The sequence below is a fragment of the Triticum aestivum genome, chromosome 5D (genome assembly GCF_018294505.1).
Source record: "Triticum aestivum cultivar Chinese Spring chromosome 5D, IWGSC CS RefSeq v2.1, whole genome shotgun sequence".
Classification (NCBI taxonomy): Eukaryota; Viridiplantae; Streptophyta; class Magnoliopsida; order Poales; family Poaceae; genus Triticum; species Triticum aestivum.
In genome coordinates, this window is record NC_057808.1 from 100,993,512 (window position 1) to 101,012,324 (window position 18,813).

At 46.0% G+C, this 18,813-nt stretch overlaps 2 protein-coding genes across 2 annotated transcripts; both read left to right on the top strand.

The window, feature by feature from the left end:
* The first annotated feature begins 396 nt into the window (after positions 1-396).
* On the top strand, positions 397-8,099 carry LOC123119685 (uncharacterized). The gene is made up of 14 exons (XM_044539572.1): positions 397-653; positions 1,881-2,326; positions 2,456-2,519; positions 2,631-2,987; positions 4,272-4,396; positions 4,496-4,604; positions 4,684-4,829; positions 4,909-4,982; positions 5,345-5,450; positions 5,546-5,639; positions 5,718-5,793; positions 5,883-7,159; positions 7,258-7,449; positions 7,538-8,099. Exons 1-14 carry the CDS (start codon positions 645-647, stop codon positions 7,727-7,729), a joined length of 3,267 nt encoding a protein of 1,088 aa, XP_044395507.1. The 5' UTR covers positions 397-644; the 3' UTR covers positions 7,730-8,099.
* Positions 8,100-9,772: 1,673 nt separating this feature from the next.
* LOC123124433 (uncharacterized) lies at positions 9,773-10,636 on the top strand. The gene is made up of 2 exons (XM_044545049.1): positions 9,773-10,219; positions 10,299-10,636. Exons 1-2 carry the CDS (start codon positions 9,913-9,915, stop codon positions 10,337-10,339), a joined length of 348 nt encoding a protein of 115 aa, XP_044400984.1. The 5' UTR covers positions 9,773-9,912; the 3' UTR covers positions 10,340-10,636.
* The last annotated feature ends 8,177 nt before the right edge of the window (positions 10,637-18,813 follow it).

Below are 18,813 nucleotides of genomic sequence, written 5' to 3' on the forward strand. Positions count from 1 at the left end.
CTCGGCTCTGACATGGCAGCGGGGGCCCAAGGGAAGGCGACAAAGCGGACCAAAGCGAGCGCGGCCCCTGCCTAGCCCACCCATAGCTCTCCTCCGGACGAGCTTGCCCCTCTCCCGCCTTCCAAGCAGCTTCCGGGGTGGGGGAGTGGCCAGTGGTGGAGCGCCACGCGTCGAACGCGACGGGGTCTCCCGTTTCCGTTTCCGTGCTACGGCCCGCCCACGGCGCTCCCCGGGTATGCCAGGAACGGCAAAAAGCGCAGAGCTTTTAATGGGAGGAGGAGGTGGTGGGGTGGGGGCACGAAAGCTGTGAAGGGGTACCACAACAGAGGCGGACGGGTGGGTACCGACTACCGAGACATGCTGTGCTAGAGAGACAGTGACCAGGGAGGGACAGGCAGACAGGCCAGTGCAGGATAAGTGCGGCTTTTGCAGTCTGGGTTCGCCGTGCGCGGTGGGTGTGGGTGCCGGAGGGCGGAGGGGGGAGGAGCGCTCCACTACTAGCAGCAGTCTACATAAGAGAGGGGCGATCGAGCGGAGGCGCAGGGTGTTTGTGTGTGTGAGCGAGCGAGGAGAGGGCGGAGAGGGGTTTCTCGGGGACAAGCAGTGCAGGCGCGGCGAGGGTTTCTGCGACGCCGGCCGCGCGCATGGGAGAGGTGAGCGAGGCCTTGCGTCGCCGGCATTGTTGTGTGTTGCTGATTTGCTTCCGCTTGTTCGATTCGATCGATTTCTTCGGGGTATGAGATGAGATGATTTCGGCCTTGCGGTTTTGGGTGGGGCCCTCCGATGATCTCTCGCGACTGCGGCGGTGCTATGGTTCGCCGACCGCCGGAGCGAGAGGGAGGGAGGGAGGTGGTAATGGCCCTTCGTTTTCGGTGGTTCTGCTGGGTTGGATCGTTGGTTCCGCCGTTTCGGGGCATGGGATTGGGGTTTTCTCCTGCCTTCTCCGCTGGGGTTTTCAGAGGTTTGTTCCCGGCCGGTGTTTCCGGACGATCTGGTCCGGGTTTCTCGCGGGTTTCGTTGTCATGCGTCTGCGTGATCCTTCATCACGCTCCCCGCTCCAGTTCGCCATTTCAGTCGATTAGCCGCTTGCACTCTCTCAACCGAGATTCTCTTCAGTTTGCTTCAGGGGATCAAGTGTTCCGTCACTCCTTGCGAACCCTTTGCTCCTCCTGCTTGTGCTAGTTTTTCCCCTGGTTTCCATCCAGTGGTGGTTTGTTTTTGATCCGTCGTTGCAAATGCTGCAAGTTAATTTGAGGCCGATTTCCTTCTCAGTGCATTTAGGTGTTGCTTTGGGGTTTTTTGTCCCTCGTCTTCGATGTTTTTTGCGTCAGATTAGCAAACGCAAACGCGCGTGTTCTTCCTTTGGGACGATTTGATTTGACGAGGCAGGCACTTGCTCTGCCGGTGTGGAGGGAGAGAAAATGAGATTCCACGCCTCCGATCATAACCGGAAAGCTTTTCGTCCTCGGCGATCGCTTTGGGCAGGGAGCAGTTCCTTTTCCCAGCTTCGTCTCGGGCGTCGTGCCGCTCCGCCCCGTGATCGATCGACGCCCTGACATGACCAGGCCGCGTTTCTCCATGATTCGAGTGGACCGAGCTTTCGTCTCGTCTGCTTGCTCTTCTTGCGCTCCTTTTCCGTTGCGTCTCCTCGAGGCGATCCAGTTTCCAGTTTCGTGCCTGCGCTCTGAGGGCCTGCAGACTGCCCCTCTCGTTATGCTACCTTGGCTGCATTGTCCCATTTAATTTTGTCATGTTGTTTTCGATCGGTTTACGTCTCGTTTTTCGTGAGAAAATTTGGAGCAATTTTCTGGTGTCAAAACTAAGTTTGACTTGTCACTTTAAAATTTTGATTCGATTTGGTTGGTGCTTGGATGGTGCAGAGCTTGAGCGAGGAGGGTGGCGGGACGACGGACAAGATGGGCAAGCAGGACAATGACGTCTCCCGCGCCGTCGTGGAGGACGACACCGCGCTCCTCCTCGCGGCGGTGGACAGCATCAAGAAGGCGGCGCTGGGCCGGCTGCGCAACGGCTCCGACGCCGCCAGGATCCTCGACCAGGAGATGTCCAACAGGCTCCTCCACCTCGCCTGCAGGCACGATGCCGCCGAGTGCGCCAGGCTCCTCCTCGACGGGGAGTACGGCATCACGCCGGCCTCCGTCGACGCCAGGGACCAGCTCACGCGGACGCCGCTCCACGTCGCCGCCGAGGCGCACTCCAAGAGGTGCATCCAGCTGCTCCTCTCAGTCTCCAGGAACGCACGGACGGACGTCAGGCTGCTCGACGGCACACACCTAGTCGCGCTCGAGGTCGCGCTCATGAGCAGAAGGTGCGTCAATGGCACCAACTGCGTGCTACTAGTATTTGCTAGTACTGATGATTGTTCATTTGGTCGATGCCATTTGAGATCAAACTGACAGCAATGCATCTGTCTGTTCCCTGCCTGCTTTCACTTCAGGGTTCAAGTCGATTGGTCACTGGATAACTCAGTCGAGGATCTTCTGGCTTATCTGCAACAAAAGGTTTGCCCCATCACTAAACTCACACACAGCTCCAAACTTCTCTTACATGGTTGATACTAGATAGGATCAATTTCTCATGCCAAACTGCAACTTGCCTGAATGTGTGTGTAGGATCTGAACGCGGTGAGGCTTCTGGCAGAGAAGACCAGGGAGGTTGGGGAGGTGGCTTACAGATACGCCATGGAGGGGCGTGTCGCTGCACTCGCAATGCTGCTCCTGGTGGCCGAGGAAAGGATATCGGCGATGGTGAGCGTGGTGATTGATGGCGTCAGGACAAAGAGATCAATCTACAACTCTGTTGTGGATGAGGTTCTGTCGATTGGAGAGGCTTCAGCTAGAGAGGGCAATGAAATGAGGAGGAAAGCCTTGCTCTGTGAGATTCAGCTGCTTAACCAATTTGGGGCCACATCGTGGAGGGACCGAAAAGTTGACAGGAAAAGCTTGCCCCCTCTACTTAGGGCTGCAAAGGTACAGATTGCTGTTAGTTTCATGTTACACTTAAATTGTCACTATTCCCAAACTTTGCAATGCATTGAGTATTCAGTGTCTTTAGTTTGAGGTCTACACCGATTTTTTTCCCTTTTAAAACACCTCTAGATTTGCATTGCACATGAAATGAGTTGCTATGACTGTTATGAAGTTTAATTGAGTAATCAGTGTGTGTAACTGAGGTCTACGCCTTATTTTTCAAAAAGTTTTTTAGATTATCCATGGAGTATTATGGTTATGATCTACACCCTTTGTTTGTATGATCAAGAAGCAGCTCTGCATTTTGTTATGTTTGGTTGATGCAATATTGCTGTAATCATGCAACTGCAACTTATATATGGAAAAACTTACAATGACTGAGTGTTCAGCATCTTTACTTTGTGGTCTACACAGACTTTTTTCCCTTTGAAACACTTCTAGATTTGCATTGCACATGAAATTAGTTGCTACGACTGCCATGAAGTTAAGTGAGTAATCATTGTGTGTAATTGAGGTCCACACCTTATTTTAGGAAAGACTCCTAAAATATTACATGAAATGAGTTACTATGATTATGATCTACACGCTTTGTTTTTACGTATTATCTAGAGGCAGCTCTGCATTTTCTTATGTTTGGTGGATGCGATATTGCTGTAATCGTGCAACTGCAACTTATATATAGAAAACTTTACAATGATTGAGTGTTCAGTGTCTTTACTTTATGGTCTACAGAGACTTTTCCCTTTTAAACACTTCTGGATTTCCATTGCACTTGAAATTAGTTGCTAGGACTGCCATGAAGTTAAGTGAGTAATCAATGTGTGTAATTGAGGTTCACACCTTATTTTAGGAAACACTCCAAAAATAATACATGAAGTGAGTTACTATGATTATAATCTACACGTTGTTTTTACGTATTAGCGAAGCAGCTCTGCATTCTCTTATGTTCAGTTGATGCAATATTGCTGTAATTGTGCAACTGCAACTTATATATATATATAGAAAAATTTACAATGTGATTGAGTGTTCGGTGTCTTTACTTTGTGGTCTACACAAACTTTTTCCCTAACACTTCTGGATTTGCATTGCACATGAAATTAGTTGCTAGGACTGCCATGAAGTTTAGTGAGTAATCAATATGTGTAATTGAGGTCCACACCTTATTTTAGGTGAGTAATCAGTTGATGCAATATTGCTTTAATCGTGCTACGCCTAACAAGCTGCAATTTATAAAGCTGCATCTTATACATATGAAAAAATTGCAATGATTGATTCCTTGTGCAGGCCGGAGATATGAATCTCACAAAGATGCTTCTGATGGGGGATGTTGATGTCAATGAAACCGACCCCGAAGGAAACACGGCACTTCACTGGTGCCTCAGTAGTAGCTCAAGCACACAGGAGCCAAGGTGCTCTTCTTCAAAATCCTGCTCCATTAACAGCTAAACTGTAAGATCGTTGTTCTCGCTATTTCCAAGTGTCCTTAATTGTCTTCTGTCTTTGTGCAGGATTGTGTGGCTCCTGCAGAAGAATGGTGCCAGAGTTTTCCAGGGGAACAAACTAGGTCTCACACCAGTGCACAGCGCTGCAGCTAAGGGCAATTACAAGGCTCTTCAGGTAGCCTTTGTTACTTCCTTTTCAAGTGCTTAATAATACCACTGTGACTAATTGGTATTTTGTTTCTTTGGTCTGCAAGTCACTTCTGCTTCATGCACAAGATTGCGTTGATATACCTTCCAAGACCAAAGAAACCCCATTATTCCTTGCAGTGAAAAATGGTTCTTTGAGCTGTGTACGACTTCTTTTGCGTTATGGAGCTAACCCCAAAGCCCAGAACCTACGGTGAGTAATATTTCTGAAGAATTCTTGTATTCAGTGATTTGATCGACTTACAGTGACGCGATTCTTTGGTGTTGAACAGAAAGCAAAGACCAATAGACGTGGCGACATCCCAGGACATGCGGTTTCTTCTCAACTCCGCAAATGTTGTACCAAGTAAGATGATTTTCTGGGATATTAAATATTTGACTGAGTTCGCAAATAAAACATCTCTTAGGTAAATACAAGCACTTCATTTGTCCTTTTGTGTATCTCATGTAAATAAAAGCACTTCACTTGCCCATAGTTTTGTGTTTGATTCTTCAACCAAAGCACATGTTCTGCTATAAGATCACATTCTGCTATGTTCTATTGTTTGATCTGTTTCATTACACTGGAAGGATTTTTTTTTTGCGAATAAAACTGGAAGGAATTTTATTGTTTGAATTACATAAAGATTGGTTAGATACTTTTGGTTTTACTGATAATAATGCATATCAAGCCAACTGCATTTTGAACTGAGTTTTGTTCCTTTTCAGTGAACCATGGCTCAATGGAAAAGAACCATGCGATGAAAAAAGAAAGGCACAAAGAGCTTCCGGGTGATGATTTCGATGATTATGACAACGGCGATTATTATGAAAGGTATTTCTTATATCTGTACACAATTATGTGAAATGTAGAGAAAGTGCTGCTCATTTGAAGTTAAAATTAAGATATTGCTTTGAATATCCTTGCAGCTATGTTGTGCCAAAGGCGTCAGTAGGTCACCGGGATTTTCGGGTTAAAAGTAAGGGCAATAGTGCCCCAAAAGAAGGTCCCAAATTATCTCGGGTAATCTAGGCATCCTCTATCTGTATTACCAAGTGAATTTTTATTACATGATCTGCTTACAACATATTTTATTTATAGCATAATGATCATTGGGAGAAGCATGACTACACTCGCAAAATCTTTGTTGGGGGTCTCCCGCTTTCGGTAGACGATGGTATAGTTTCATAATCCTGTACCAGTTATATTCAACACAGTGAACATGAATGTACTTCTAACACTTTCTTTGGCATTTGTTTCTGGCAGCGTACCTTAGCAGATTCTTCAGTAGTGAATTCGGACCTGTGGAGGAAGCAATAGTCATTACCTTAAAAATAGATGAGAGGATACAGTCCCGAGGCTTTGGCTTTGTAAAATTCGAAAGAGAGAAGGATATGATTAGTGCAAAGGAAGCTCATCATGTCTATGTGCTTGGGAAGAGAGTGGAGATAAAGGATGCTGTTGCTAGACCGTCCCTGCCTGAACTCGAAAGAGCAACTTCCTTCAGGCACCATGTACGTGAGTCCCCAAGAGTGACTCATAGTGAGCTGGAGGATGAACAACCTGAGCAATATAACTTTGGGAAACGGCGGCCAATGCCAGAGAAGCACCTCCCATCTTGGTTCTTCATATTCAGGAGGTGGTTGCCAGGATTTCTCATGGAAGCAACCGAACGATATGGGGAGAAGTACCCATTATGCTCTGTGAAGACTGATTTCAGATCATGTTGCAGAATGGAGCTTGATCATTCTGCCCTTGGCTATCCTAAGCTAAGCGATTTCATCCGCTCCCTCCCTGGCATCTGCAGGATGCGTGTAGTCCCTGTAGGAAATGGCCCTGCAACACATATGGTCCTTCTGCCACCGCTCTCAAGGCCAAAGTATGTACCCTTGCTAGAGCCTTACTCGTTTGATCATGACGAGCTCCCAGAATCAGTGTCAGATCATCACTCTCCAAGATCACCACTTACCGCCAATATCACTGAGAATGCTCCTTATAGCACTGACAGTCCACATGGTGATGCATGCAGCGAGAGCAATGTCCAGAGCCAGCATGATGATGAGTGCAGCAGAAGCAATGGCGAAAGCCTGCCGGATGGTGATTCCACCTCCAATGGTAGCTTACTTGATGAGGTTACTGTGAGCACACCAAAGTCTGATTTGATCGAGTCAGCTGCAAGAAAGCCTGATTTGATTGTGTCTGGACCTCTTCCTGAAAAAGCCGAACAAGGACCGTTAAGGAAGCCTGATTTGGTCGAGTCTGCACCTACAAAGAAACTCGATCTGATTGAGTCCAGTCCTCCTCCTAGGAAGGCTGATTTGGTTCAGCCTGGGCCTGCAGGGAAGCTTCATTTGGTTGAGTCCAGTCCTCCCAGGAAGGCTGAATTGATTGAGCCTGGACCAGCAAGGAAGATTGATTTGAATCAACCCAGACCAACAACACACTTTGTTGATCGTCCTGTTGAAAGGCCAGCAGTCACTCCAAGCAGCTGCGACAATGAAATGAGATTTTCCTTCTTCCACTCACAGTGGGACAAGTACCTAGTAAGTTCCCCCTTCTTCTGTTTCACCTTGCTTGCCATGTTAGTTAGGCTCAGAATCATGTCTTGACTCTTGACTAACACAGTTCTTCCCACCTGTAGACTCCACATGCCAAGAGTGATTACTGCATCATATGCCGCTCCTGCGAGGCCGCGATGGAGCTTGTCCCGTGCCTCCATAAGATATGTGTTGCCTGCATGATGAGGTGCAATGTCAGGGCATGCATGACCTGTGGCACTGCTGTAAGTGGAGTCAAGTCTGCCCTGGCGCTGGATGCAAAATCCCGACACGTGGTAACAAATTTTCTCAGCAGCTAAAATTTGCTCCGCTTCACCACATCTGAAATCAAATTTGCCTGATGATTAATTGCTGAACACGCAGGGAGTCATGGGGCGCGTCTCGGATCAGAAGTGCCAGTTGATGGTTGTCTGCAGTGGAGCTGATGCAGTTGTGAGATGCTCCCCCTGCATGCACACCATAGCTTGCCGAGGCTGCCTCCTGGCCTCGGTGACAGTGCTCAAGAAGTGCACTGTCTGTGACTGCATGATTGAGCACTTCAAGTTTGGTCCATAAGGCTTAGCTCTAATACCGAAGACTGATCTAGTAATACATAGAATAAGGCAGGCGATCCCACGGACTGAAGGAGGCATTGATCCCATCTCCTTCGATGTTCTGAGCTTGCGGGATGATGCGCCTAAATAGGCCATGTTTAGAGGAGTGCCCTTTGCTGCTCCCTTATGTTTTTTTGCGTAGGAATGCCTTTTCCTAGATGCTTGATGGTCATGGTTCTGTAAGCTTTGCGACGGGGGGCTGCGTCCCCTTCGATTTTGGCAAGCTTACAGCATCGGTACCATGTGAAGCCCCCCTTTATTATCTGTTATCGTGCTCTTTCACTGAACCTATGTATTAGTACTATCTAAGTAAGATGGATCCTTGTCAGTTATATCTCTGGGTGAGCAGTGCTGGAGATTTGCAATTTGTAGCTTTCTGATATACCTGGTGCTTGCTTCTCTTTTGTATGGGTTGGTTGAATTAACCTGGATGATCTGCTGTATGTTGCATTTCCAGAGTGTAATTGGCAAGCTGCAGTTGTTTAGCTAAAATTTGGAGTTACTATTGTTCTAGTATTTAATTCATGGGTCAAGTTTCACTGCTTGTTCCTTCAGGGTGGATTCTCTGACTTTAAATTCTCTCAGAATTGTTTTGAATGGTTGAATAAGAGGCAAGTATGTGCTTTCTTCGGTCTCAGCCAGCTTAAACTTATCTTTGCTTGACTGTATTGCTTACAGTAGATTAATCTATGGGTGCAGCAGTATGTTCTACTCTCTCCATTTACAAATATAAGTTGTTCTAACTTTTTTGTGAATCGGATGTATATAGACCCGTTTTAGTGTGTTTGCTCACTCATTGCAGTCCGTATATAGTTCATATTGAAATATCCAAAACATCTCATATTTGTGAACGGAAGGAGCATTTGAAATGGAAACTTATACTGTGAAGATTGTTTGATCTGCAGAATATTCTTCTGTATGTTTTCTTGGTTGTTTAGTAAATCATGGCGTCTTTCACTAGTTCTTTCAGAAGTAGGTTGCGGATTACAGGTCGGCCAGTTAGGACTTTCTTGAATGGGTCAATAAGGAAATATTTTGGATCTACAATATTATACAGGGATGTTTGAATTCGCATTCTATCTCAATAAATAAATTTGAAATTCAGATCTTTGACTACACTAAGTAAAAAGATTTCTCGCCGCCATGCCTCGAAGTCCCTTTCTTCTCTTTTGAATGGGTTGGTTGAATTCAACCAGAGTCATCTGTTGTTCGATGATCTGCTGTATGTTGCATTTCCAGCGTGTAATTAGCAAGTTGCTGTTGTTTAGCTGAAATTTGGAGTTACTATCGTTCTGTTTGGTTCATGGGTAGTTTCACCGCTGATGATAATCCTCCAGGTTGGATTTTCAGTTCTTTCAGAATGGTTTTGAGCGGTTGAACCGTCCTGTTTTGCTATTTTTTCAGAATTAGGTCGCAGATTACAGATCGGCTTGTTAGAAATTGCTTCAATAGATCAATAAGGAAATACAGTATTTTTGGATCCACATTATTTTGTAGGGATGTTTGAATTCGCATCGTATCTACATGAATAAATTTGTAGTTCTACGCACTAGATTTCTCACCGTACAGGCAGCACACACGCGGCGGTGGCGTCGGGAGTCGTCCTGAGACGACGACGACGACGACGACGACGAGCGCCTCGATTGACAATCCACTCGTTGCCGTGCCTCAAAGTCAGGCCGCCGCCTTGTGGAAAGCGAGAGCGGCGGGCTGACGGCTGAGCCCGGGGACGCCGACCCGCTCCCCTACCTCGGGCCCTCTCTCCACTCTGGTGCGGGCGCTCTCGTGTCTCGTCCTTGGATAGGGTGGCCGTCACTGGCGGCGCGCTCTCGTCGCTGCAAAGGATTCACGACGGCCCCGCATTGGACGTCACCCGTAGCTAACGAGAAAATTCGCGTTACAGCCCCGAACTAGCCACTCCGTTTATTATTCAACCTTCAATTTTAAAAGGGAAATGTTTGTAATCGGCGCGCCGGCGCAACGCTTGGCCGGTCTCTATCTCCACGTCACGCAGTACGTCCTCCCACGCGTCAAAACAGGCCCACGCACCGCTGTTTCTCCTTTCCTTATCCCCTCGCGAGCCTTCCTGTCCATTCATTTCTCACCTCCTCTTCTTTTCCCCATGGATCTCAAATCAGGGAGGACATGGCCTGCACCTTCTCCATGCTCCTGGCTTCGACGGGGAGCGGGGCTGCCAACCACTGCATGGCGGCGGCCTTGGGACGGCGTGGCGGAGCGGATGCTGGAGACGGGGGCATCCAGCGATGCTGCAACCGGCCGAGCATGGCGCTGCCCACCATGGGCACGGTGACCACGCCGACGGGTGCTGCAAACCACGGTGGCAACTGTGGTGGAGGATGTTGGAACCGGCATGGGGATTTGCTTCAACCAGCGCCGGGATTTGCTTCAACGGTGAGGATGGTGGTGGACGGCGACAACGGTGGCCGTCGTGGTAAGTTGTTCTTTTTTTAATTTTTGCTGAAACTACTTTCGAATTTTGCTGGAACCATTTTCTCGATTTGCTGCAACAGGAGGGGACAATGTCGGGCGACCATGGCCGCGGGTGCCGTGATTTTTGCTGCACAGATTTTTTGCTGGAACCAGCATTTTGACTTGTTGCAATCGGCAAGGATGGTGCTGGGGCGGCTACGACGACAACGCCGTGATTTTTTTGCTGCATTGATCTTTTTTCTTCTTTCTGAGGAACCATTTTTCATTTTTGCTGGAACTATATCAATTTTTTGTTGGAACCATGTGTGTTTTTTGCTGGAACCATATCAATGTATTTCGCTGGAATCATAGTATTTTTGCTGCAACGACATTATTGTTTGCTGGAACCATATTAATTATTTGCTGGAACCATGTGTTTTGCTTTCAAGCTGGCATTGCTTTGTTTTTTCTGCTGCAACCGACGAGCGGCGATGCCGACGGCAAGCAACGAGCGTTGGGGAACCAGCGGAGCTTCCAGGTCGCGCGGGCATAGAGGTCGCACGGGCATGGATCGATGGCACTTTTTGTGTTTTGTTTCCTTGTGCGTGTGGGAAAGGACAGGAAAGGGGAAGGAAGAGGAGGCGAGATCTGACGGTTCACTACTTCCAAATCGGATGGCTAGCAGCGGACCGGTCGAAAGTTTAGGCCGGTGCGCCGGCGCCTATCGTTGCCCATTTTAAAACCGATGATTCTTAACTTGTTACTTGGTTTAAGAATCAATCCTCGCTCGGTTTTAACTTGGTTTTGACTGCGTTGACAAGTTTTGGTTGCCGACTGGACAACGCCATGTCAGCTTTTGACTACCCAGTCAGCTCGAACTAGATCAAATTATTTGAAGTGTTTTTTTTTGAAAAGGGGTATCCCCGGCCTCTACATCAGAACGATGCATACGGCCACCTTTATTACCAAGCAAATCAGTTCGACGGTAGTCTTAAAGTCTCAACAGAGTACAAAAAATGCTCACAAAGAGCTAAAGATCAAAATAAAGCCACAACCGGCTAGCAAGAGAAAGATAGGAAAACTAATTGCCTATCCTATTACATGATCGTCATCCAAACCGGTTGAAAATAACCCGTGCTACCATCTCCCATCGGATAGATCTAATAACCAAACGCTCCCTGGCCTCCGTCGGAGTGAGTAGCGGCCACATACGGATCAATGCAGTGGCTCGGAAGATAACCTACAAAAAAGAGTATTTGTTGTTCTGTTAAAGACCGAATTATTTCTGCAATTCTAGATAGCCCATAATAATGCACATACTCCTACGCGAATGTGTCTTGCTGTTTGGGGCTCAACCCATTAAGCCACGTCCCAAATAACGTGTTGATATTATTCGGAGGAGTAATATTAAAGGCTATGTGCACAGACTGCCAAATAATTTTTGCCAAGGGACAATCAAGAAAGAGGTGTTTGATGGATTCATCCCGATCACAAAAGTTACATCTAGTGGATCCATTCCAGTTGCGTTTTATCAAGTTATCCTTAGTTAAAATGACTTGTTTGTGTACAAACCACATAAACACTTTAACTCTCAAGGGTACTTTGACATGCCAAACATGCTTCGAATTAGGAATAGAGCTAGAATTAATAACATCCAAATACATGGATTTGACCGTAAACTCTCCATTTCTAGTTAGCTTCCAACACAACTGATCGGGTCGTTGAGTTAGTTGAACATCCATCAATCTTCTCACAAGATGGAGCCAAGCTTCCCAATGGTTTTCGGCTAGCGCTCTCCTGAATTGAATATTGAGAGGCGTGGACTAACATACTGTCTCAACGGTTGCATCTCTTCGTTGAACAATGCTATAGAGAGAAGGATATTGAAGCGCGAGGGGCGTATCCCCTAGCCATGTATCCTCCCAGAATCTCGTAGAAGTACCGTTCCCAATAACAAACTTTGTCCGATTAAAAAAGACTGATTTAACTCTCATCGGTCCTTTCCAGAAAGGCGAATCCATCGGCCTCACTGTCACCTGGGATAAAGTTTTGGAATGAAGGTATTTATTACGCAGAATCTGTGCCCATGTAGCCCCGGTCTCACTAGATAGCTTATACAGCCACTTGCTGAGAAGACATTTGTTCTTCACCTCAAGATTTTCGATACCGAGACCCCCTTGGTCTTTCGGTCGACAAATAATGTCCCATTTAGTGAGTCTATACTTCCTCTTTAGATTAGCACTTTGCCAGAAGAAGCGGGGCCGATAGAAATCAAGTCTTTTCCGAACTTCAACTGGTACCTTGAAAAAAGACAGAAGAAACATGGCAATGCTTGTGAGGACCGAATTGATGAGAATTAAACGGCCTCCATATGAATTATTTGAAGTGTTATATTCTATGTTTAATTAAGATGGGGTCCGTGGGTCAACTACACATTAACAGAGAGGGCACGACTACTTCTCTTCTCTTGCTCTCATGTTCTTCTTCCTCACGACCGAGCACAGAGGAGATGTTGGCGCCAATGAAGCCGTCGAATGGCAGCACTAGGGTGCTCACCGGTGACCTTGGGGTGACCGCCAAGTTCTATTGTGTCCATGATGGCCCACAAGACACACAAGATCGTTCGATAAGTATCGAATTAGTTATTGTTTCCAACACAAAAAAATGCCATGTAGGCATTTGGAGTTGATTGTAGACAATAGAAAGTAAAGGGCATAAAACGTAAAAGAGTGAAAAATAAAAGGTTGGTTTGACTGCAGTAGAGAGGGTAGGCGCAGGGGAACTTCAGATCATAGTGTACATCAAGTGTGCGAGTGCAACAATGACTAATTACCTTTTCATGTGATTCCACTTCAATTATATGTTCAATAGGCGGTTCACCCTTGAGTAGTTGAGCTCGTCTATGTAGTCTCCTCTATTATCCTGCATCAACGTTCTATATGCATGGTTGTTCCAATAATTAAGGTCGTGAGATCGAACCAATGCTTAATTGTCGTGGATTCCCATTATCCTCGTATCATCTTCATTCCTCGTGGATATCAACATCTGTCACCTGGAGATCACACATTCACTTAACAGTATGTGTTACTCATGTAGGTATATAGGTCATGTTGTATGCGCCCTTAAATTGGACAATATGCATTGTGCTCGCCATGGATAAACAATGTAATAATCAGCCATATGAGTAGTTTTGCAAATAACGACATATAGAATGATCATAAATGAATCTCACCAAACCCCGACATCTCACATGCCTATGGAGAATTACTCACGCATGAGAGTGGAATAACCAATAAACACAATATTAAACAAAGATAAATCATACTGATAGTATCGTAGAAGACCCACAATAATATGAATGATCGATCCGATCTCAGTCTCTCGAAAGTAAGAATAGAGTTCCAAACCCAAGCCTTACAAATTGTTACAACTCTCTCGATGGTGATGTTGCCGATGAATGAACAAAAGGGGAATGAAGATTGGAGAAGTTCGGAATGAATCTAAGTGAAGCCCTTCTCTCCTCTTCAAATGTGGAATTCTCTTCCCTGGTGGCGTCCGATCATCAATGTCACCCACTTCCATTGATGCAAGCTCGTTAAGTTGAGAAGACAAGGTGAAGCCTATACGGCGGAACTTACGAGCTCATCCAAACGTGCCGAGCTAGCTCATCAACGTGCCAAGCTATGCCACCATGCACCGGGCCCATGGTAGTTGATACGTCTCAAATGTATCTATAATTTTTTATTACTTCATGCCATGTTTATATCGTTTTGAGTTTTGACATCTATTATAATTTTTTTGGACTAACCTATTAATTCAGTGCTCAGTGTCAGTTGCTATTTTCTGCATGTTTTTGGTTTTTCGGGTAAGTCAATTTTATCAGGCTAAAAAAGCCAGCGAAGGTTTGTATCGAGAAGCATCCACCAGCAAGGGACATAGGCCGGGGGCCATCCACATTCCCCACATGCCCCTTCACCCGACCAAGGGTGCATGGTGGGGCCGCGTGGGCCCCAAGTGGCTCCATTCGACCGCCTCTCGGTCCATGTGCCTTTGTATACCTCTGAAACCTCCTAGGAATTTTCCGCCCTAATTTTTCCGCCGCTGCACACCTATGTTTCATGAGGATCTAGTCTAGAGGCCTTCTCCGGTACTCTACCAGAGGGGAATTCTTCACGGTGGCCATCTCCATCAACTTGAAGGCCATAATGATCGCCCATGAGTAGTTTCCTTTGGACTATGAGTTCATAGCTAGATGGTTCACTCTTCCTTACTTCTCAATACAAAGATAACATGAGCTACCATACATGATTGTGATCCATCTGACATAATCTATTGGTGCGTTTGTTGGGATATGATGAATTGTCACTTTATGACCAGATTCATGCATGAATATTTTTTAGCACTTGCCTCTTTGCTACATAATTCTTATTCATATATGCTCGCTGATCTATTCTTCTTTATTTTACCAAGATTGGGGTTTGATATTAAAGAGGGAGTTGTGTATGATACTTGGGTTCAATCTTGCAAGTAATCTACTGCAGTGACAGAAAGTGGAAAGGCTTGTATTGTATTGTATTGTATTGTTGTCACTAGGGATAAAAATATGGTTGTGTAGTTGTCCTTTGAAGCAGGGTGAATACAATATACCATCTACTTCATGTCATCATGCTTATTGCAACTCTCTATTTTTACTTAATACTTTAAGATGCATGCTCGATAGCGGTCTTCTGTGGAGTATTAGCTATAGATGCAGTTGGATAATAGTCTATAGATATTGGGACATGATGCTCATATGTTGATTATGCCATGGATAGTTGTAGTTACAAAATTGCAATTTAATTGATGCTCAACTATAATTTATTACCATACAATGCTTTCTTTGGAGAGAAACCACTAGTGAACCTATGAACCTGGTCTTTTTCTTCCTATAAATTTCAATCACAATCAACCGTCTTTTAATTTCTTGCCTTTACATTCTCCTCAACTTGCCATTAAGTCCAAGTCTTTTTTTGTTTCCGTTGCCGCTTTTATTTCCTTAGTAACTAGCAACTAGTGGGAATAAAAATCCCACTAGTCTAGTTCGGGGCCGACAAAGTTTTGTATTTGTGTGTGCGAGTGTTGATGTTTGCTTGTGTTACTAAGCTCCTATTGGTTTGATAAACCTTGAGGTCACTTGAGGGAAATTGATGCTTGCTACAAACCCTTGCACCTAGGGGGCCAACACATTCCGAGTTAATAGGACACACTAACCAACAACGGTGGTCATGGTGGGCCAGGATCGGTGCCCCTTCTAGCTAGCACCTAGTGCCCCTGGCCGCGTTGGACATGTGCAGCCCCTCCTCCCTGAGAGGCTTAGATATAGTGCCTCGATCCTCGCCATCTCTGGCCCATTCTCCGTGCCTACGCAACTCCTCTTCTATGTGTCGCCGCCCGCTCTCGTAGTGTCCTTGTCGGAGCATAACATGAGAAGCCGCACCAAATCCACCGAATTCGCCCCCAACTTCCCTACCTAGAGTGTCAAGAGTGGGGCCCCGGCCTCCTCCTCCCAGCAACCTCCCCTCTCAGATGCGGTCGGTCGGGGATGGCGGGTGGGCGGGTTCAATACATGTGGGTGTGGAGAAGGCTAGGCGATGGTGGCGCCCAAGAGAGAGAGATAGGTTTTTTTGGATGGGTCCTGATACGTCCAACTATCTATAATTTTTGATTGTTCCATGCTGTTATATTATCATTCTTGGATGTTTTACAATCATTTTATAGCAACTTTATATCATTTTTGGGGACTAACCTATTGACATAGTGCCCAGTGCCAGTTGCTGTTTTTTGCTTGTTTTTTACATCGCAGAATATCAGTACCAAACGAAGTCCAAACACAGCAAAACTTTTTGGAGAATTTTTATGGACCAGAAGGAACAATATGGGCCAAAGAAGTACAGAGGGGTGCCCTGAGGGGGGCACAACCACCTGGGCGCGCCTGGGGGCCCAGGCGTGCCCTGGTGGGTTGTGCCCACCTCGGTGGCCTCCCATACCGCCTCTTCGCCCTATAAATGCCCAAATATTCCAGAAACCCTAGGGGAGTCGACGAAACACAATTCCAGCCACTGCAAGTTCTAGAACCACGAGATCCAATCTAGACACCATCACGGAGGGGTTCATCATCCTCATTGTTGCATCTCCGATGATGCGTGAGTAGTTCATTGTAGACCTACGGGTCTGTAGTCAGTAGCTAGATGTCTTCCTCTCTCTCTCTCTTGATTCTCAATACAATGGTCTCTTGGAGATCTATTTGATGTAACTCTTTTTTGCGGTGTGTTTGTTGGGATCCGATGAACTTTGAGTTTATAATCAGATCTATATATCCATGAAAGTTATTTGAGTTTTGATCTCTTATATGCATGATTATTTATAGCCTCGTATTTCTTCTTCGAATCTTTGGTTTAGTTAGGCTGACTAGATCGATTTTCTTGCCATGGGAAGAGTTGCTTTGTGATGGGTTCGATCGTGCGGTGTTCTTTCCCGGTGACAGAAGGGGCAGCAAGACATGTATTGATCATTGCTATTAAGGATGACAAGATGGGGTCTATTCCTACATGAATAGATCTTGTCTACATCATGCCATCGTTCTTATTGCATTACTCCATTTCTCCATGAACTTAATACACTAGATGCATGTTGGATAGCGGTCGATGTGTGGAGTAATAGTAGTAGATGCAGGCAGGAGTCAGTCTACTAATCTTGGACATAATGCCTATATATTTATCATTGCCTGGATATCATCATAATTATTTGAGGTTCTATCAATTGCCTAGCAGTAATTTGTTTACCCACCGTGTGCTATTTCTTGAGAGAAGCGACTTGTGAAATCTACGGCCCTGGGGTCTATTCTTTATCATATTTGCCTTGAGATCTAATTTTCTTTTCTTTTCTTTTTAGATCTATTATTCCAAAACCCCAAAAATACCTTGCTGCACTTTTTATTATTTATTTTATTTCATGTTTTATCGAGATCTATTTATCCAATCTATCACAATTTTATCCCGTCAACTTGACAATTTCCTACGCCGTTACCCGTAAGAGGGGTTGACAACCCCTCATAAGCGTCAGATTGCAAGTATTTGTTCTTTGTGTGCAGGTACCATTTACATAGTGTTGTTTGGTTCTCCTACTGGATTGATAACCTTGATTTCATAACTGGGGAAAATACCTATCGTAGTTGTACTGCATCATCCCTTCCTCTTTGGGGAAATACCGACGTAGTTCAAGCCACATCAAAAGGAATTCCTGGCGCCGTTGACGGGGAGACATCATCAACATCTATCAGGTTCCTAATCAAAAATCTCATCTCCTTGCAATTTACATTATTTGCCATTTGCCTCTCATTTTCATCTCCCCCACTTCACAAAAATTTGCCATTTTATCCGCCCTCTTTTTCGTTCACCGTTTTCTCGTCAGATATGTTTTTGTGTGCAATCTTGTTTGTGTAGTTATGATGTCTCAATAAAATACCAAGTTGTGTGTTTTTCCAATACCAATAATAATGATTTTATTAGCACTCTGATTGCTCTTTCTGCCACTAGTGCGGAATCTTGTGATATCAATGCCGCTTTGTTGAATCTTGTTATGAAAGATCAATTTTACGGTACTCCTAATGAGGATGCCACGTCCCATCTAAACACATTCGTAGAATTATGCGATATGCAAAAGAAAAAAGATGTGGACAATGATATTGTGAAGTTGAAATTATTTAAGTTTTCTTTGCGAGATCGTGCAGAAATTTGGTTTTCCTCTTTGCCTCGCAATAGTATCGAATCTTGGGATAAGTGCAAAGATGCTTTTATCTCTACTCCTAATGAAGGAGTTGGTAGTCTACGTTCCAGGTTTATTTTCGTCCCATCTCCCACCAGCATCTATCCCTGGTTATTTTTGTCTGTTTTTTTACCTCCCCACAGTCGGTGCGCTTACAGGCAGCTCACAAAAACAATCCATCGCCACCCACCCACGACTCCCTCACCCTGGCTAGGGTTCCTAGCCCCTCCTCCTTAGCCGCCACTGCGTGTTTCTCGTTGGTCTCGCCCGAGCGCCTTCCCGACCTAGCCGGGAGAAGCCAGCCAACGCCATCCCGACCTCGCCGGGAGAAGCCATCCAACACTGTCCCGACCTTGCCAGGAGAAGCCAGCAGGACCCTGCCGCCATGCCTCCCTCACCCCTTCTCCTCTTTTCCGCTACCTATCTCTTTCCTCTGAACTGCGCGTCATTCCTCTCTGTAGGTGCCGCCATGGCCGCGTCATGGAGCTTGTCGTCGTGGGCTGCGTGCCCCTCCGACAACGGCATGCCTCGCCCATGCCCAGGTCCTCTCAATCCTAATTTAGGCGTCAATTTATTTTGCGCTTGATCCTGGTTTTCACGGGATTTTCGTCCTCGTTGTGTGTTTCATGGTGGCCGCTAGGGTGCCCCCTGCCGGCCATCTGCCATTTTGTCAATTCCCGCCCCATGCCCCTCCCCCAAAGGTCCCTCCCTCTCATGAGGGTCGCCACCATCACTGCACCCATTCTCCCTCACCATGGTGCAGTCAGTTCCTCCCCTGGTCTCTATCATGTCTTCAAAGAAGGTCATGATACG